Genomic DNA, 21,391 nt, shown 5'->3' with positions numbered 1-21,391 from the left:
AGCTTTGTGCTGTTGGAATTGTCACTGCAAAAGTGTGGGAATGCCTCTTATGAGTGTTTTCTGGAATTGTTCCTCTGCTCTGAGGGGATGGAGCAGCTGTATCAGTTAATATTCTCCATAGCACTCACTCTTACCTCCTCTAATACACAAATATTGGGGTCAAAAAAAACTATCTATTTTTTTTTCTTCATGAATCAATAAAAAAGTGCCATCCTGGAAGACTTAGCTGTTTTTTCCTATCATTTATTGTCCAAAAAAATGTGTTCTAAAGAGAAATCTCTGAAATATCATTAAATTAGGTTTTGCACTTTGTTCTTTAAAAAACATTAACAACAACAAGTAGTTGTTCAGAAGTGTATGTCAGTTTTTTCATTCAAAATTTAAAGAAACAAAGTCTTTACCTTGGCTGCATTTACAGCACTAAAGGCTGTTTTACAAATATGCTTGAGATGCTTTGATGTAGAAAATTAGAGAATTTACAACTGTGGTCATGGCAACAGGAAGCTTAGCAGAAAACAAAACCTGACCATGAACCTGACAGTTTTTACCCTCTGTTTCATGTCATGCCTAAAAGACTGAACAGCCACAAGGTGTATTGAGACACTGCCTTGGTCAGGCTCAGGTGCTGTTCAAAGCAGACACTGCAACAGAATCAGGTGTTTCTCCTGCCTCCCACTCAGCTCATGATGTAGGGGTGAGAATCCAGTGTAAACCCTAAGACCATTTTTACTTTTTCAGGCAGGGAAAAGAGGACTGGGGAAGGACTATTCAATCCCAGTTCATAATGCTTTCAATTTGTTGTCAAGCAGAAACATCTGTCTTTAAAATGGTAACTGTTGAGTTGCTGTGTCCTTGGCCATGAGCACTCACCAGTTAAGAGGAGGCTTGAGAGTAGCAGTAAGGGCAGTTGTACCAGTATGTTTTGTTTCTGTGCATTTTTTGCTTTCTAATTCATCTCCTTACCAGCTGTAAATCTGCAAAATGAGCATAAATACAGCATCTTGGTAGGATTAGCTCATTTGTAACTCAGGGCATCTCAGATTGTAGCATTTCAAGATCTGCTGAAAAGTCAGTTTTGTTCATTATTTGATTGAAATGTACTTTCAGGAACACCAGGAATTCCAGGACCAAAAGGTATTGAGGGCCCTCCAGGTAATCCTGGCCTGCCTGGACCACCTGGGCCAGTAGGTGAGCATGGACAGTGCAGCAGACATCAGCTGCTTCTTGAAAAACATAACACATCAAGGCACTTCCTTTCTTATCCTTAGCATCAGGGAAATGTATATGTACATGGGTGCTCAAAAACCATTGCACACACTTAATTCACTGAAATTATACAGCAAAGAAACAAATTTTAACTTTATTTTGAGGACTTGTATTTGCTGTCAATTCATTAGCTATTGAAAGAAGAAGTTAACTGTTTCTGTACTTACCAGCTTTATTTATGTTATGTATTACAGTGGTCTAACTTGTTTTTATAGGAGCAAAATCCTAATTTATTCTAAAGAGAAGCATTATATTTTTAGCAAACAGTGACTGCTTGAAAAATCACAGGCCCTAAAAGGCTTTTCTAAATTGTCAGGGGAGAGAGAGAAACGTTTAATTTTAAGATTGCACCCTTGTAAATCTTGTATTGCATTACCACACCTTTAGATTCAGATAGTGGTGAAGAGGATGCTGGTTTTCTTTACTGCAGTTTAGGCAAGACTGTGCTGATGTGTTCCATCCCTGTTTTAGGTGATATTGGTCGTCCTGGCCCTCCTGGTCCTTCAGGGGAAAAGGGACAGCCTGGTCGAGATGGTATCCCTGGACCAGCGGGTCAGAAGGGTGAACCAGGTTAGGTGTCCTTCCTGTTTCTTTCCTCCTCTTCACTCTGCATTGACATGTCCTGCTTGCTCTATTCTTTCTTTCCTGTAACTGCCCTTACACATTCAAAACTGTTCCAGTGGTTCCTGGCTGCTGGGTGGCTCACAAAGGGTGCTGGCAAGCTGCCAGGGAAGCACAGGACAAGAATTCAGCCAGCTCTCCTGGATTTCATTACCTGCCTTTAACACCAGCCCCTGTTCCTGTATCCCATGGCAGCTGTATTGCTTCAGCTCAGTTACACAGTGGATAAACAGTGTAATCCCTGCTCTAAAGGGATGCTCTAAAAATGCAAACATAGTAACTCCCAAAATCTGAAAGAATGTGGATTGCAAGGGGATGGAAATGGTTATGAGGGTTACAGATGCATTCAATAGCAAACCCTCCAACTTTGGGGAGGACTGGTGAGTGAATGAGAATCCAAGTCATCTCAAGGAATCACTTACTTAGATGAACTGCACTTTCATTGTTCTAAGCCTTATATTCCCATCCCTGGAGACCTGAAAGCTAAATATTAATTTTTGTCTAAATCTTTTTTTTTCAGGTCTACCGGGTTTTGGGCGTCCAGGACCCCCAGGACTCCCAGGATTGTCAGGTAAAGTTTTTCTGTTGCCCTTTGTTAAAAAGGTTCAATGTAAAATATATTTACACACCAAAACCAAGAAAGGTATGTTGTTTTTTCTGTAACAAATGAATGCTATAGCTACAAGTAATTTTTTTTCCTCAGCAGACTGTTTTAAATTAACCACAGCAATAAAGACATTTTATTACTGACCACTGTATTTTGTAAATTAGCAGTTATGCAGCCAGAATAAATGCACACAGAGCAATAGCCTATTGCATTGTGTGGAACTTTGCTGATTGGTGTCAGTAAATAAAGCATTCATACAACAGATGACAAATGAAGCTGCTTTGCAAGTATAGGTATTTTATACATTGCTCTTCTCTGGTAGTATTAAAGCTCCTAAATTCTCCAGGCTTATTTGAAAATTTTGCAAGTATGTCTTAATTTTCAGCAACATCTCAAGAAAAGGATGGAGTCTTAATACTGACAGGTTTCTTCATAGAAACCCTTATTTGTAGGCTTACAGTCTCCAAAGATGTTTATGAATTACAGCATCATTGACTTAGGAAGACTTTTTAACATGTTATAATCTATAGCACTTTCTCCTGCAAGGATTATTAGCCCTCGCTCTTTTCTGAATGTTAGACAATTTTACCCTGTCTCACTCTGCAAATAAGGGGAGTTGTGGCCAGACTTGTGCCTTCTGCAAGACAGAGAAATAGCTTTGCAAGTTGGCTTTTGGGCTTTATATAAATTTGTAACAGTATTCACAAAGATGACTTTTTACAGGACAAAAAGGAGAACTGGGGTTACCTGGCCCACCGGGACCCCCTGGACTTCCAGGCCCGAAGGGAGAACCAGGTTTCCAGGGATTCCCTGGTCTGCAGGGTCCACCAGGTCCACCAGGAATACCAGGGCCGCCTCTGGAAGGTCCTAAAGGTAGCCCTGGCCCACCAGGTGTTCCAGGAAGGCCAGGTAAGAGCATGATCCATACCTGTGAACATCTGCCAGTACTTTGATATTTTGCTGGTGGGTCATCAGCCTTTAAATTGGCTCCATTTGTTTGGATGGATAAGATCAAGCCTCATGGCATAGGTGTGTGGGCAACTAGAGAATTTTGTTGCCAAAAAACCCCAGTACCTATAAATAAACTAGCTTTAGTTTCTCTAAATTTCGGATGCCTGGCAGCAAAAATCAAAGGCGTTTCCCCGCGGGAGGTTCTCCGCATGCTGCCCCAATAATCCCTCACAAGCACGATCCGGCCTCTGAACGTCTGAGGCCTTGCCAGTGTCACACCATCAGCAAACGTCACCGCGCACAAACACCAAACGTAACAAGCCCCATCATTCTGAGTCATGAAAATCAAATTCCCACTAGCATCCCAGCATGGTCAGATTGGACACTGCTCCTCATCTCCGGGCCATGTAACACAAGTCATTGCTCCATCGTGGCTCCCGTGGACTCCGCGCTCCATCGTGCCGTGTTCATCTTTCCATTCCATGTTTGCATCTTATTCCTGCACCAACTAATTCTGGGAATGAGAAAACACTACACTGAGTTAACATGGCTGAGCAACTACCTGGCCTGTGTTAGAAACTGATTTCTGTTTTGTGTTATAGAACGTTTATTTGCATTTAGATACTGCTCTTGAAGAAATCTAATTTAAATGAACCTGCCACTGCTCCAGCTCAAGCTTATTTCTGGATCTTTAATCCAGAAGTACTTTGCTACATCTAAGATTCATCTCACATAACAGGCTTGATATTCTCCCTAAAGGAGACTGCTTTCAAACCAAGCCATTGGTTGATGACAGGGATTTTCTTCCTTTGCAGATTAATGGTGCAGTAATATTTTTGTTCATTGCCCTCAAGTTATTCTTTAAATAAAAGACTTTTCAGAGGAAAGTTAGTTTTGAGATAGTACATTTGTAAAATAGCTGCAACACAGATATTGTTGATTTTTGCGTATCAAGGGAGAGTTTAGCATTGCAGTATACACTTGAAAAGATTTAAAGGTTCCCATTTTCCTCATGCTTGCTTCTGACACAAGAGGAGGCAGTCACACTGAATAATGTCTCTTTGAATGGAATTTTATCAAAATATTTTCCCTAGAGCTGGAATTGAATCATATGTTATTATCAATAGCAATATGAGTTTTTTCTTTTGCAGAGTAGGCTATGAACTCATATATACCCTAACTGTCTATTTAAAAAATGAGTCATTATAAACATTGGTTTTAATCTATAACACCTTAGAACTGGGGTGCTGTTTGCCAGTACAATGAGGTTTTCTTTTAGTGCCAGTAAAAATACTTCCATTGTGTTTCATCCTAAACCTGCTTTGTGTGTGACTGATGTGGAACAACCACCCTATGGGTTAATAATCCCCAGCCAGTCCCAATGCCTCCCTGGTTTCCTATTTGGTTGGTAGAATGTGGAGTGCACGCCTTCCCCCCCTTTTCCTAGAGGAACTGACTGTTCCCTGCTGCACCCCAGGGGCTCTAACCAGGCACTGGGTCATCCCTGCAGCATGTTTGTAGCCCCCAGTTTGCTTTGGACTTTCTGTTAATTCTTCTGTATACAGGGTAGTGCAGCAATTAAAATTTTGGCCCAGGACAGTGACTGGTCCATAACAGTATAGGCTTTAATTTTTAAAAGTTTCTTACACAGAGGAGATCTCCAAACTTTAAAGAAGTCTTTAAAAGTACACCAGGCTAAGCAACCTCTGAGGTATAATAGAAGTACCAATTGAGATCTCTGCTCTGCTGTAGCACTGGGGCTTTATGGAGCTGCTCATCTGTTCACACTTCCCTGCCTAAATCAAGTGTTTACTGATTCTGATCAGCTGGGAAGGTGGAGCAATGGTGGGACTCATTTTGTGCAGGTTTATCAGAAGGGGAAACAACCAGTGAGGTTCTGCTCAGCCATGTTCTCTCTCTTTTTCTCTTTCTTTCTCTTACTTCCATTTTTGTTGCATGCAATGTATAAAGTGAAGCATTTGTTTTGCTCAGTTATGTGTGAACTAATGTGGATAAACCAAACTATTATTGCAGTTCTGGTACAATCAGCACTCCAGCCTTTTGTTTCTAATGATAACAGAGTCTATTGTTGGAATGCTGATTTTGTAACATTTCAACATAAGGCAGTTACTCATAAAAGCAGCTGTGTGGCTGTCAAATTACCCCTTCCAGGGACAGAAATAAAACCAGAAGCTGTTTGCGTGTACTGTTTGTTGTTGACTTCTGGGTATATTCTAAGATTAGTAAAAGAGATGAAGTCAAACATGATGTAGCTCTCTGACTCCAGTTGAGTTACTCCTAAAATAAACATTGATAGATGGTGTTGGCATAGATTTAATAATTCATTATGAAATTATGCCAATTTCCAGGGCAACAGAACACTGCTGTTACTCCACATGTCTGTTTTCCTTGCTATGAATAATAATAGTTTGGTGTTTTGCACATTGTATGTAAAGGAATATTGAGCTAAATCTAAAAAGAAAGGTTTAGTTGAATATGTTAGTTTGTTGATATTTCTAACAATTTTGATGTTTTTCCCCTTGTTCTAATGATGATCTTGGTGAATTCTGACCCCCTACTCCCAGGTCCCTCAGGTTAGCCCCATAACTCCAAAATAATAACTTTGCATGAAAATGAATGTATTACTTTTGTAGTGTCTAAATGTAGATATGCAGAGTCATGTTTCAGACATAGCTTTTAATTTGTGGTGGGAAAAGAATGCTCAGAGTTGGCTTTCAGCCCTCTCTTCCATGTTGTTGTGGGACTGACTTTGGAAGGATACAGTTGCTCTGCCCATGGTGGAAGACCATGTGAGTCTAGATTTGCAAGGCTTTTATAGTGTCCCCAGCTGTGAAACTTGTTTTTAGCTTTTTTTTTCTTCAGTGCAGTTGGAAACAATATATTCTGATTTTCAGCTTTTTTTTTTAAGAAGCACATTGCACCGTCCTCCCATGACTTGCTGCATAATTGTGTGTTGCAGCTTGGGCAAGTGACAGTAGTAATTTTTGTAGCACCTGCTACTGTTGATTTTGGACACTCTCAAGTGACTTAAATAAATCAGATGCTTCTTTTATACCAACAGTATCTGTAGGAAAATTTATATAGACTAACAATGATGCTTTAGATTCCCAACTTAGAGTCTTTTAAGTTTGCAGTGCAGAGAAATCCTTATTTCCATTGTTTCACTTCATTAGCCCATTTAGAGGAAAGGAAGAAAGTTCTTCCTTCCACAAGTATTTAATGAAAATAAAGCTCACAGCCATGTCCTCCCTGGCACTAGGGCAGTGGGATAGAATTGGTGAGAACATTGCTGAGACATTTATTGTAACCTTAGTGTATCAACATGGAGCACAAACTGGCACTTGGGAAGATTTTACCATCTGTGTCTAGACTGAAAATGACTTGGTATATCTATTTAATAATAATGATGTCTTTAGGTTTTGCTATGATGACTTTCAGGCAGCAAAGAACTGTCATGAAAATTTAAGAAAGGAATAAATTTTAGTTTTCAGCCTGCTGTACTAAGCACCACAAGGTAGCAAATTTGGTAGCCCCTGATGTTTAAATCCTATCTTTGTGCAGCCATGTCAAAAAAAGGAAATGTGGCTTTACCTTTTAATTTAACTGTGGTCACTCAAGCAGTAACCACACTTTCAAAGACAGCTGCCATCATGGGGTGCTGAGAGGAACTGAGCAATTGCATCAAGTCTTGTTCCACCCTGTGGCTGTGATCAGCCAGAATTCGGTGATGAACATGTGTAGGACTGATTTATAAATCATAGCAAAACTGACCTATCAGTGAAATATAGTTTATAAGTACTTAACAGTAACAATGAAATGTCCATGTCATTATTTTTAACAAATGTATTACAGTTAGTATTAAAATAATTTACCAAATATGTAAGAAATAGTGCTGTGAGGTAAACTTGTGTATTTATTGTAGTTTTTAGCTGCAAATTGCATGGTGATATGTTGATATATTTAAATCATTTCACTGACATGAAATATGCAAGTGGCACAGGAGCTAAAATAATATATATTAACTTAGGAGCATTGTAGGGACAGCCAGCTTATCTTTTGAGAGAGGACATTTAAATCATTTTTCTAAGGATGTTCTCACGTGCCATTCTCCATATAACCTTGAGCAGGTAAATTAGCATCTTGAAATATTTTTATCAAGACAAAATAATGCCAACAGTAAAGACAACAAATTCTAAATTTGCAAGTTCTGCTGTGTTTTTGCTCACAGCATTTGCAGCCCTGTTGATCCATGTCAATCCTGCTTACAGTTTCAAAGAGGAATAAGCCTACTTTTCAGTCCTGGAATTGTATTCACAGATAGTTGAGGCTCATACCTGATTAGTAGTGATAAATCCTTCTGTTAGTCACACTTCCCTCTGCCCAAAGCAGAATTTTGCACAAGAGTGAGCTATAATTCACAATTTTCCTATTTGCCAAGCTCCAGGCCCTGAGAGTATTGTCAGTGAAATGGTTGCATAGTCCAAACCCTGTTGTGAGCAGGACTAACCATTTATAGGCCTTAGCTGTAATGTTAAAGCAATAATATGTTCTCTAGTGAAGCTTTAAGTTTGCTGTTAAATGAAGTGTCAAATTAGTTTCAGTAGAGCCTAGTCACCAGAATAGCTAGTATCTGAAAATACCTGTTTGTGTATTCATGTGTGGTTTTATGCATGCATGTGGATTATACTGTAAATACAAAATATGTTGGTGAAATGGATTGTGTGTAGTGTATATGCTGTCATCTGTACTATTTCTAACTAGTAATCTTGTTTTGTACTGTGATGTCTGACCCTTCTAACATCGATCATTGGGCTTTGGTGAACTCTGATCCTTCCAGGGCCTCCAGGTTAGACTCTTAACTCGGGCAATTTGTTTTACTGCATTGCACTTGATGTAAGAGAAACAGATGTTTTCCTGTAACTCTGTGATTGTCTTTTTAAGGGCTGTGGTTACTCTGCAGACCGTGTGTGTTTGATTAGCATGCCCCAGATGGTAACCTGGTATTATTTTGCATGTGTACAGTACCAGACCAGTATGAAAGACCAAAATAAAGACAAAAAATCCTCGCATGATGGGATGTTTTCTGTAGCTGAAACTGCTACAGGATATGTGTGAAATCTGGTACAAAACTGCTATTGATTTTAAAAGCGAAGGAATTCTATACTCAAATTTGCATGCAGAAACACAAATCATCAAATTTATCCATTGGGTATAGACTATGAGGATATCAAAGGAGATTCAAAGTTGAGAAGGACTGAAAATCCACTGATAAGTGTTAGTTTTGTACTACAGGAGAGAATGTCATAGCACTGTCCTGCAAAAAAATCCTTTTGTTAATCCAATTATGAGCTCTAACTTGTAAAATGTTATTAGCTGTTCTGCACTTGCTTATGGTTTATTTTGCCACAAAAATTATACCGGTTACCTTCCACTTAGATGGTGGGACAAAGGTGGAGGTCTCATCTTTGAGTTCTCCAGATGTCAAAGTTTCTTTTATACCCACTGCTTTGTTTTGGATTAATCTGGCTGTAACAAAGGCAAAATATTTAAAGACCAGCCCAGTTTCTCAATTAGATTTACACAGTGTAAGTCTACTAAAGATTAAAAAAATTAGTTGCAGAGAGAGTCATTCAACATAAGGAAGTTTCTGCAGCTCACGTTATGTAGGCAAGGCAGAATGACAAGCTTCCTGCTGCCCAGCAGTCAGGAGACAGCACACGAGTGCTCCTTAATAGGTATGTCAAATGCTAACAAGAAAGCAGCACTACAGTGTTTACACTGCACTGTGCTAGTGTTGATACTACCTGACAAAAGGAATTCAGGCTGTTAAGAAGCACTTAAGACATGGTGAATGTAATGCAGGTCAGCAGAGAGGATATTTGTACCATCTAATTTTGGGTTTCTTGGCTCCTGGTAAAGGCACTGGTCTGGTCACCAGTAAGCTGCTAATGCAGGTGAGCTGCACTGCCTTCTGGAAAGACCTGCTTCATCAGCTAGATAAGGGGCCTTGGTTCCTGAGTTGGGTAGTGCAAATAATTCCTCTTACTTGTTTTCCTTTTAGTTTACCCTGAATTTAGCACTGAAACAAAGCTGGGAAATTAAGCCAAAATATTATTTTTTTTTTTAAACACTGAAGGCACAAACTTGGGGAAAATTAATGATATATACTGATGTGTGCATATTTGTTCTGCAATGTTAAGGTCCACCAGGCCCAGAAGGTCCACGAGGGCCACCAGGCAGTGGAGGACTTAAAGGGGAAAAAGGGAACCCAGGTCCACCTGGTCCACCTGGCCTGACTGGTCCAAAGGGAGATCAAGGACCACCTGGACGCCAGGTAGGACAAGAAATGGAGTTTTCACCTAGTTAATTTTTAAATCAAATAAAAATGGAATATATTTGTGGGGAACATGCAGTTTAACATAATAAAAGCCAAAATGTGGTAGCTAACACCCTGTCTTGTAGCAAGGCAGAGGATCTTTTCCTCAGCTATCCCCCAGTATCTAGGCAGGATGTCCCTGCTGTATTCCCATGGGAGCCGGAGCTGTCCATGCAGCCTCGTGTTCCCTCTCTCACTGCCAGCCCCCAGTGGGCTTTGTTGTCCCCAGCCACCTGTTCCATCCTGGTTCTCTGCAGCTGCTGACGTGAGGGAATAACGTGAGGCTCTTTTCTTCAGGGGGATCCTGGTCGTCCAGGTCTGAATGGAATGAAGGGTGACCCCGGGGTTCCAGGCGTTCCAGGATTCCCAGGTATTTCACTGGCTATTCCCAGGTATTTAACCAGCATTCTGAGCAAAACCTCCAGACACAGTAACAGCCTGTTTAGGCCATTCCTGCAGCAGACTTTGTAGAACAGCATGTTCTTTCACTGGGTAACTGTGTGAATTTGATGTTTCAGGTATGAAGGGTCCCACTGGACCTGCAGGACCCGCTGGCCTCACAGGCAGCCAGGGACTGCCGGGCCCACCAGGTAAGAGTCTTGGGTAGTGGCACTGTCACTTTGGCTCCCTGTCATAGAATTTGTTACACAGATGAGTTGGTTTCAGCCAGCAGACAAAGTCAAGTGAGCAAGATGTTCAGCATAATTCCAACCTGTACTTTTTAGCCCCTACAAGTAATTCTAATATGTTTTATACTCTGTATCCCGTCTGTATGGATTTACTCCACTGAGGGGGGTCACCAAGAGTACTTTTTTGTCCTATGCATACACACACTTATTCTTTCTTGCAGTGATGGAGCTCTTGGCTGCTGATTTTGAAATAAACTGTTTCTAATGCTGACATCCACCTTGGTTATCTAATACCAATCTTCCTTTTCTCAGGTCCACCAGGTTTACCAGGTACCATTGGACGAAGCATTGTTGTCAAAGGTGATCCTGGTTCCCCAGGTCCTCCAGGACAGCCTGGCTCCAAAGGGCCACCTGGATTGCCAGGGCCACAGGGATTGCCAGGTATGATCCAAGGTGGCTGCAGAGGACATGGCCAGAAATGTATCTGAGTGCAGGTGGCAGTGCCAGTGACATGGCACAGGCTGCAGAGACGAGTTACTGAGCTCAGCAAGGGCCAAGAGAGAAATGCAGGTTAACAGATAAACACAGGACCCCACCATGGACATCTGGGCTGTTCTTCCCTTGTGTCAGAAAGAAGCAACAGACGAGTCACTGACAACTTGAAGATTTCTGTAGTGAGATTTCAAGAGCTTTTATTTCAGTTATGCTTTTGTGTGTTCTAGGTCCAATTGGTCTTCCTGGTGACCCAGGGAGAGATGGACTTCCTGGTTTTGATGGTCCAGCAGGACGAAAAGGAGAGAGAGGTCTTCCAGGCCAACCAGGTAGGGCACTGATGCTATGAGGACTCACATAGATAAAGAGATGCCCATTTCTGAATGGAGGCTAATACTGGGAAGTAACATCTTTGCTTCATGGGAATAATGATAAAATCATACTTTTAGGATTTTCTTAATGCAAAAATATTACAAACACCTGAACATTCTTTGATTGGGAATATTCTTGGCACCAACACATTGCTGGTCATTGCTGAAAAACCTTGTCAAATGCTTTACCTCAAGCTTAATGGTATCCCCTTTCCAGCACAGGTGATGCAGACGAGATAATGAAGATTGTAAGAAACTGAAGAGAGAGATTAGTAAAATATTGCTTATTTTGCATGTAAATTATGAATGGGGAAAAATAGGCTTCATAAAAGAGTTTCACTAAAGTCAGACATTGGATTACCATTTAGGTATTGCTTAGAACTACTGAACTAGGATTTGAGAAATCAGACAAGGCACTGGTAAAATTTTCTAAAGGTAATAGATATTTTTCCTTTTTGTCTGAGCAGCTCTATGAAATCTGTTAGCATTATTTTAGTAAAAAAATGTAAATAATGACTGCAGAATAACACAGTCTAAATATCTGTACTTATATTTCCTGATATTGCTGTTCAAGAACAGCCTTTTCTTATACATTTCTCAGTTATTTGACTCATGTTTGCTCACATTCAAGGCTGTTCTAGCTTATTTCCACTTTTAGTAACCTATTCCAAAATTGGCAGCAGCTTTTTCATTTTTATGAGCTTTGGCTCAGGTGTTTCCACAGCATGGCCTGGAGTAAGACTTGCCCCTGTTTCTGGCTCTGTGATTTATTTTGTGATCTTGATCTCTATTTCAACATTATCTTAGGCTGCACACACAGATATGTTTTGGAAGTGGGGAGCTGACTGAAGTCATTCCAGTGGCTGCCGTGTTTTCTGCAGTTATTATAATGCCTGATAACCCTGAGAGTATTTAGCTGCACAATACCCCTACAAAACAGAGAAGTTGCACTGTTACAACCACCTATGGCAATCTCCCTGATTCAACCAAGCTGAAATGAAAAAAAAAATCCAGGAAGACAGTGTTAGGAAATACTAGGTGCCCTAAAACAGAAGCACTCAATCATGAGACCAACAACCTTCCAGAGATGTGTTGGTCCTAAAAGAGCAAGCAATGGTGTTAACACAATGGTGTGTTGTTTCTCTCCTGTGAACAGGTTCACGAGGAGTACAAGGACCTCCTGGTCCTGATGGTTTACAAGGCCCACCTGGCCCTCCTGGAACAGCTTCTGTTGCTCATGGATTCCTTATAACTCGGCACAGCCAGACCAGGGATACACCACTATGTCCACAGGGAACAGCAAGAATATATGATGGATTCTCTCTTCTATATGTGCAAGGAAATGAGAGAGCACATGGCCAGGATTTGGGTGAGATATTCTGTATACTCTCTCCTTAAGAAGAAACATGTTGTAGCTGCTTCTTCAAGTGCTTGGGTTCTCTGAAGACAGAGCAGTCTTGGAGATTTCTAGAGGAGGATGGGGATTGCATGCTAAAATCTGCTATCTCCAGAGGATGCACATTGTAATTTAGGACGAAGGAATGTAAACCAAAATGAAGTGAAGTTTTTTTACCCCTATGACAATCTGATGGCCCTTGCTGTGCACTCACAGGAGGGAGAGGAAGGATCCACAAGTACTGCTCTCAAAGAGTTGCTATAAAAAGCAATGAAGTGAAAACTTTGCTGTCTTCTGTCTTACTCTGTAGGTACTGCTGGGAGCTGTCTTAGACGTTTCAGCACCATGCCCTTCATGTTCTGCAACATCAACAATGTTTGTAACTTTGCATCAAGGAATGACTATTCCTACTGGCTGTCAACCCCCGAGTCGATGCCGATGAGCATGGAGCCACTGACTGGGCCGAGCATCCAGCCCTTCATCAGCCGGTGAGGCACAGCGGGCCAGCAGCTCTGCTTTAGTGTCTGAGAAATAGAACATCTTACCCGTGTGTTTCCAACATGCAGTTTGGGAATTAACAGATAAATCTGTCATGGTTTGTTGTGGGAGAGACTAGAAAAATAGGGGTTTTTAAAGTATTCATTGTCTGCAGAGGTTCATCTCCCTGCAGCAGTGATAAGAGGCTGTACAGCTTTTCTCAAACAAGCAATCTCTGTAGTCAGTAGTGTGAGATCACTGTGGAGAGGAAAGAGAACTTGGAAGCCATTGGCTTTAGGATTAAGGCACTCACCCGGGGACTTTGAGCTTCCAGTTTTTGTTTCAGGGACTGCTTCAGTATTTTACCCAATGTAGTGAAAATACAGACAGATTTGAGCTCCAAACTACTCTTATTGCAGTTACAAAATATGTGAGAAATGGAAGTCTGGGTTAATAGGTGAGTTTTGTTCCCTTTTTCAGTGTAAGAATTCTTAATAAAACATCCTCCTATTATATTTTAACATCACGTGTTTCTCTGGCATTCCTGTGTGTCCAGGTGTGTTGTGTGTGAAGCTCCTGCTATGGTGATAGCTGTCCACAGCCAGACCATTCAGATCCCTTCATGTCCTCCAGGCTGGGACTCCCTCTGGATCGGTTACTCTTTCATGATGGTAAGAACTGCATCCTACTCCAGAAGCAGCTACTGCCTGCCCACCTGTGTCCTCAGCTGCTTTAGGACACTGATAAGAACTGCAAGGGTTGGCATTTTACCTTCAGCCCCTAACCAAGGTCGCCAGGACTGACAGTACACAGATCTCGGTGTCACTGGCGTTTATGGAGGTGTCTGACACCACAATATCTCTGCCAAGAATGAACAGTAGCTGACTGCTGTGCTATTCAGTTTTTAACACCTAAGATCGTTGTTTGTGTCCTCCTTCCCTCCCCTAGCACACGAGTGCTGGAGCAGAGGGCTCTGGGCAGGCCTTGGCATCTCCTGGCTCCTGTTTGGAAGAGTTCCGCTCAGCGCCGTTCATCGAATGCCATGGCCGGGGCACCTGTAATTACTATGCCAATTCCTACAGCTTCTGGCTGGCAACTGTAGAGGTGTCAGAAATGTTCAGGTAAGAAAACCTGTTTCTTGTCTATAGCTTTATTCCAGAATGAATGCTTTTGAAACTGAATTTATTCCAAAGATCAAAAGGTATTTGTTTATAGGGATATAGGGAAATTACTTAGCTTGTTTTCCCCCTCACAACCAGTTTTTCAAGTGTTTCTTTGGTAAGCCTTTAATATTATGTGAAAACTTGCTAGGGCACATTCTGTTTTGCAAGGAGCCAGATTCTTTTTGTGTCAGCTCTCATTCACATTTTGTTGTAGTACCTCCTCTGAAAGTAGTCCTACTGTGTTTACTATATTTGGAGCCCAAAAGAACAATTTTGATTTTTTTTCTTGCTAAACCTTTCAATAAATCCAAATATTTTGAAAGTTGATTCACAGATATACAAGGGATCGGAGTGAAGGGCAAGATCACCTCTTAAATCTTTTGAGGCAGAGGTTCATATGACTTGTTTTTAAAAATCTTACATTAAGAAGGTTTCCTACCCTCCATGGTTAGCATTTTCTTCCACACTTTGCAGAAGGAAACAGGATGATATTTTGGCTGCAAGGAAGCCAGTGGCCGTTGTGTTCTCAGCTACTCTGCAGTCAGCTGGAGTCTCTCAGCTCCAACTTTATCCCTTTCAAGTTGAGTAGCAAATCATTTCTTAACTGAAGAAACATGTCCTTTCATAGAATAAATAGCTACTGCCCTGTTTGTGTGCTGATGAAAAAACTCTTAATATTCCCACTGCCACCTAATTGACAAGTGTAACTTTGTGGCACAGGGCTGGCACTATGCTTTGAGCAGTAGTGGCCCCTACGTTGGCTTTGTGTAACACCTACAGTCAGGGTACTTGACATGATAATTCATCACTCTTCAGTTCTCTGGGTAGCTGATTATTAGTAATTGACCAGTGAAAACTTCCTATTGGTAACTGCCATGCAACCTTGAGATTTGCCTTTAATGTTTTGTCCCTCCCATTAAAACAACTTTCTTCTTCATTCTATTTTTTAAAGAAGCTTTTAAGCATTTGATTTGTGTGCACACATATTACATTAATTGCATTAATCTCCCATCTTGTTACCCTTTCAAAATCAAAATAAAAATAAATTATTTGGTAAAGCTACCACTTAAATGCAGCTCTGACTGTAGCAGTACTTTGGGTGTGTTGTTAAAGTACCCTTCCACTAAAGGCCAGAAACAGACCCAGATACAGTCTCAAATGTACACAATTCACCTTCCCCTTGGGCTGTGTTTGTGCTCCATCATCTGCCAGACTGAAACAGGTGCTTATCATACCTTGGGGACACTGACACAACTGAGCATCTGTCACCTGCTGCTGGCAACAGACAGAATGAGCCCTCTTAGAAAAAAATCTCTAATTCAGAATTCATTCCCTGCTCACATACTTTAGTTTTAAATGAATCAGTGAATTCAGTGGATGCTGAACTGTAAACAAAGAAAAAGCTAATGCAACCTTTCCTTTGTGTGTGTCTGTCAGCAAACCTCAGTCTGAGACACTGAAAGCTGGAGACTTGAGGACGCGGATTAGTCGTTGTCAAGTTTGCATGAAGAAGACGTAACATCTTGGAGAATGTTTTATAAAACAGTTGAAAATTCCTAAGATGCACTGTCTTCCAGCTGCAACAATGGTGCTACTGTGCAGAAAGAAAAGAAAAAACAAATCCAAACTGTTTTAACCATGCAAATTCAAGTGTACCTCACTCATGTGCCAAACTAAGGGTTGTTCAGTATGTATTTGACAACAAGACTAAGATGAAAGAATTGACCTCTTGGAAACAGAAAAGAACACTTGAGGTTCACAAAGGATCAGAAGATTAATTTTTTCATTTCTCTCCCTGTACCAAAATGGCACCTTTTTGATCAACCAAGAGAATTGAGAAGAACACGACGCACTGAGTATGTTTAAAATAACAAGACTGCAGTTTTGAAAAACATTTTTCATGGTGCTACTAACCCTACTGTATTTTTAATATGAAATTTTAAGCTTATTTCTCTTTGTAAGTAATGAAATGTGTATATTGTGTAAACACCTTTTTAATCTAAACTTTCAGTCATCTAGAAACAAACCAGACTGATATAAAAATCCTTATGTCTAAAATTAAAGGATAAGACAGTATTTTATTATGAAACTTGTGGTACAGAGAGAATTTACCCCTCTTATGCCAATTTATTCATTTAATTTTTCATTTCCTTCCTCAGTTGCCAATCTAATATATTTGGGGAATGCACAATTATTCTGAAGTAATTTTGATCAGGGTTTTAAATGTTGTACACCATACTAGCAGTGGTTTTATTTGTGCTTAGAAAACCCAATCCACTTGAAAAGGGGTTTTTTTATCTTGTGAAAATATGTGAAATTATTAGCCATATTCTATATCCTTCTTTTAAGAATACAAGTCACATTCACATTTTAGTAATCAGTTTGGTTTAACCAAACCTGTCCTTTGGGAATATCCAGTTACCAAAGCATTTAGGGTGATGCTTACATGAAACTTCACCTCTGAAGTGGTGTCATATGTTTTATCCAAAATAGTATACACACTAAGAAACCTTCTGAATAAAATAAAGCATAAGCTGGTGGAAATCTTCCTATTTACAAATTTATCTTTTAATCTTATGTGAATTTATACACATCCACAATGTATTCACAGTATACAGCAACTCCTGTGTATGTATAGTTCACATAAGGCCTTGAAAGATGGTGCATGCAGTCTTTCTGATGTCAGTTTGTAAGAATCCTCCTATGTATGTCTAAAGAGTGTCACTACTTGTGCAATAGCTGAAAAGTGATCACTTTTGTATGCATGACTGTTCAGCTTCTATGGTCAGAGCGTTTCATTTACCCGTACGTATAAACAGCTCCCTGACAATGCAGGACTCTGTCAAGTGACAATACCTTCAGATTTTCATTGTATATTGCCACCTCGACTATCAATACAACCTAACTTGTGAATTAACATACAGCTCTCTACAGGTGATGTGTATTTGTTTATTGAATGCTGTTAAGTAATTTATCTGCTAATGGCTGTTCTTACCTTCCAGTTGTCCCTGGAGCATCTGACATCTCCTTGTTTGACACATTTGACAAAAGACATAGGACTGGTGACTAAGCAGGTGGCAGTGATATACAATGAGATTGGTGCTGATTTCTAAAGCTTTCAACTGAGTATGAAACTGAAGTTCTTTAGTTTAAAGTGCAAAATAATAATAGCTTTGTCTTTTTTCCATTAGCTGCAGTTATATCTCTTGGTAGAGAGTGGGAATTCAGCAATGTGTATCTTTCAGCTCAGTTTAGTTTGGTTTGCTGATGCACGTAGTAATAAACTGAACCTGCTGCTACCTCCAAGTCAGGAACTTGTTACCAAAGCTGAAATAAAATAGTAAGTCTCTTCATGTAAACACAAGCCCTTATCTTGCTGGCTCTGCAGAAGTCTAAAATGAACATAGCAGCCAGTCCCTAGTCCTAAAACAGCAGAAAAGTGGTTGCTAAGGCCAAGGAGCTCTCAAAGGAAAGGGCTTTTCCAGCCCTCCCTACCAACACCACATCTAGTGTTTACCAATACAAAGTGTTCAGATGTGGGGACATGGAATAGAGTGGACCATGTTTAGTAAAGCAGTGCATAACTGGTGCTTCTTTGTAAGATCTGGGCTTCTCTTGCAGCAGGTAAAACCAAGAGAGGAGATCCTATTCCAGACTAAGGTACAGAGCACCCAGACCTGCTGGTTTTGTGGCAGCTTCAGGGCCCAAAGCTGTGCGATGACCAGAGAAAAGTAAAGTATGTAAAGCAGCTGTGCTTGTGACAGCTCTGTTTTCTCTTCTGTCCCTGCAGCTCTGACCTTGACCTGGACAGGAATCCTGAACCTTAAAGAGCTTCAGGCACAGAATTCCAAAGGGGTGACCAAAGTAAGTGGTCTAGACATGAAGGAACATCTTTTATTTTGAGATCTGCAGCAGAGATTCAAGAGATGTTGGGTTAATCCTCAGCACACCTTCTGTGCCTTAGAGCAGGTAAATCACTTGCCCTGTGTTGGATGGGAGTTACTGATCTATAAAAGAGAACACAGTTATTATTCTCTTCTGCTTCTCGATGCTTAGACTGTAAGCTCCTTGGGGCAGAGACATTGAGGGGGCTCAAATGTTGGTTGGGGCCTCTAGGTGCTATCCATCACTATATAAACATTAAACTACAGGTAAAAGTTTGTGTTTGCAGCTTCATTATTAAAAAAGGAAATCAGTGCTTTGGCCATTGGATCCTTAAAACAGTTTTCAACACCACCTAAACACAGCACAGCTCTGGACACCACTTCAGCTCCAGTTAAGGCTCTTTTCCTGATATCTGGTATGTTTTTGCAAGTTTTTATTCTCATAACTAATCCCATAGATTTGGGCTATTTTAGTTAATCTCAGCAGGCAGCTGGCAGGTCTGAGCTGTTGGGGACATGCTGCAGCCACTCGAGGGCACCGTGTGGCTTTGGCAGCAGCTGTGACAGCAGCACTGCTGGGGCTGGCCCTGCCTGGAGGAGGGAGCACTGCAGGAAAGCTCGGCAGGAGGGGGGTGGGGGTCCTCACCTTTCCTTGCCCACTACACAGGCCCAGTTCTTGTACTGCAGGTGGGGAACTGTAAATTGCAACCAGAATGATGAGTGAAAAATTTTTCTAAAGGAATACTGGTTTTAATCCTAAAACCAGGATTTAGTAATCTTGTGCCTAGGCTGGATTTACACTGTTCCAGTGTTAAAAAAAATACACCTCCTGCTTAAGGCAGAGACTTTTCTGTCCCTCTAGAAATCCTATTACAAAGAGGAAAAAGCTTCCTTCAACATCATATTCATTTCTAGGGTGGGATTTAAACTTCTTCAACACTTTTGCAGTCTGAGGACTACCTCAACCTCAATGGGCACACAGGGCAGTGCAGCAGCACTTCTGTACCCTGAACTAGATGTCACACACAAGTGTTGTGCTGCAGAAGCTCTGCAGCATTTTGTCCTCTGCTGTGTAAATCAGTTCCTCTCTAGTGACCATTTCCAACAGAGGGTGCAGGAAGGATCTGTTTTAAAAAGTAATTCTACAACTTGAAAAAAACAACATAGTGGTTTTGCAACCAACAAATGCTCAAGTTCTAAAATCTGATCGTCTGCAAATATTTTCTCTATCCTTTGATACCCAGCTGCAGTACTTCTGTAGTCAGCCTGCTGCCTGAACTGTGCTGCTGTGCCATCCTTGGGACACACCTGAGGGAGGGCTGTTGTGCCAGATTCAGGACTGTAGCAGCATTATGTGTTTTCAGCAGGTCCTTCCCAGAAAAGTTTTACCCAGCTCTGCTGACACACAATACTTCTGCTGCCATGGCTACTTCCACTAGAAGCACAAGCTGAAAACTGCACCACAAGAGAGTGGAATAATTTTGTCTTTCCAGGTTAGTCCAGTGGAAAAAAAGCAGGACACTTGCTAATGGGACACAGAGGCAGTGATTAGCTCAGGGGAGCAGTAAGTGTTCTACATTTAAAATGTAGGGTAAGGATCTAGAACTCCCAAGCTTTGGGAAAAAAGATTATTAACTCTACCCCTTTGCAGCAGACAGGTGAGCAGTGCCTGAGGATAGCCTCAGCCAAGGTGGCAGTAACTGGGCAGTAGCAGACACCTGCTGTCCCTACAAAGGGCTCTGCCCTGCCTGTAGGATGGGATGGGGGCTGAGGCTGCTCTGCCAACAGCAGCTTTGGAGCCTGCTGAGCTCTTGCCTCACACTCACTCAGGCTGTAAACTTAATGCTGCTTTAAAAAGTTGGAAATTAATTCAGAAGGAAACCAAAGTAACCAAAGCTTGGTGTGTTTCTTTAGCAAAAGGGGATGAGAGGGAGAAGTTTCTATCTTCCAGACATGCAAAACAAGCTCAGAGCCCCTGCTCTCCCCAAGACATGCTCTGCATGGACAAAGGAGGGGAGAAACTTCTAAGTTATATATATAAATATATATGTATTTGAGGAATCACTATTATTATAGCCAAAAGAGGATGCAGGGATAAAAAACAATGCAATACAGATTGTATTGATACCTGGTACCTCTAACAAGGTCCCTTCAGATGCAAGAGAGCTCAGGCACGCAAAAGGGCTTGAAAAATCAGTGTAAAATTGTGTCTCCCCACATAAAAAACCACCACAACACTCAGGCAGTTGGCCCATTTCAACTCCAATCAGTCAGAGGTAGTTTGCAGCACTTACTGTGACACTGTCACAACAGTCTGGACAGAGTTTGGACAACTGTCACTGTTCGCACTGCTGGTAGGGATCTTTTTGCTGTAGTTGAGCAGCACTATTCCCTTTTCCTTCCCAATACAGGCTCCACACTATGCAAAGGGGCCCAAAGGAAAAGACTGGTTTATTTGAGGAAAACCCTATTCTTACAGCAAAGCTGACCCTTCCAGGGAGTTGTTTCAATGTACTATTCTGATTAACAGGGCAAGAATTTGGGGAATTTTAAAGAAAGGTCTCATCCAACATATTTCACAGTAATCACCCACATCTATGGAGATGATATACATTCCCATCTATGGATAAAAGCCTCTTGCTATAGAACATTATTTGCCAGATCCTTCATGTCAGTAAGGAATCTGAAGGCACTACCTTTTGTTGGTATTTTCTGACTTCAGTTGTTTTTACAGGTAGGTGCACTACTTGAAGTGATGAGATTATCTGTTTGTGTTTGGGTTTCGCATACTGAGACCTATTTAGCGTATCTTTAAAACCAAAATGTCATTGCAAAAGATACAATACCAAAACACACCTGTTGCCTCCTGCCCCGAAGTCAGGCCCCCTATTTGATAATGAATTGCTGAAAATTTCTTTGAGGACTAGTACTTTTTGATCATGAGATTTCCCTATCCAATCATGGACAAAGTTTGTGGCAATTTTTTGTTCATGCCTTCTACATTTAAAGCAGAAAATGTATTGGTCACTGATTTTATATATATATTTTGTTGTTGTTGTTTTCACTCCAAAGCATAACTGTTTACAGGCAATATGAATCCATGGCAAAGAAAATTCTGGGTGTTTTTCTGTATCTTA

The 21,391-nt window shown here is 40.9% G+C and overlaps 1 protein-coding gene across 1 annotated transcript in view; it reads left to right on the top strand.

Moving 5' to 3' along the window:
• COL4A5 (collagen type IV alpha 5 chain) overlaps positions 1-18,530 on the top strand; it is a 73,925-nt gene extending 55,395 nt beyond the window's left edge. The window contains exons 38-51 of the mRNA XM_066559402.1: positions 1,108-1,188; positions 1,738-1,836; positions 2,408-2,458; positions 3,218-3,403; positions 9,667-9,800; positions 10,140-10,212; positions 10,361-10,432; positions 10,784-10,912; positions 11,194-11,292; positions 12,491-12,703; positions 13,041-13,218; positions 13,764-13,878; positions 14,156-14,328; positions 15,808-18,530. Coding sequence (XP_066415499.1) covers positions 1,108-1,188; positions 1,738-1,836; positions 2,408-2,458; positions 3,218-3,403; positions 9,667-9,800; positions 10,140-10,212; positions 10,361-10,432; positions 10,784-10,912; positions 11,194-11,292; positions 12,491-12,703; positions 13,041-13,218; positions 13,764-13,878; positions 14,156-14,328; positions 15,808-15,889 — 1,685 coding nt within the window. The 3' untranslated portion in view covers positions 15,890-18,530. The remainder of the gene's footprint in view (positions 1-1,107; positions 1,189-1,737; positions 1,837-2,407; positions 2,459-3,217; positions 3,404-9,666; positions 9,801-10,139; positions 10,213-10,360; positions 10,433-10,783; positions 10,913-11,193; positions 11,293-12,490; positions 12,704-13,040; positions 13,219-13,763; positions 13,879-14,155; positions 14,329-15,807) is intronic.
• The last annotated feature ends 2,861 nt before the right edge of the window (positions 18,531-21,391 follow it).

Source organism: Molothrus aeneus, chromosome 14 (genome assembly GCF_037042795.1).
Source record: "Molothrus aeneus isolate 106 chromosome 14, BPBGC_Maene_1.0, whole genome shotgun sequence".
NCBI lineage: Eukaryota > Metazoa > Chordata > Aves > Passeriformes > Icteridae > Molothrus > Molothrus aeneus.
The sequence above is the reverse complement of the archived record's forward strand: the minus strand, read 5'-3'. Positions and strand labels throughout refer to the sequence as shown.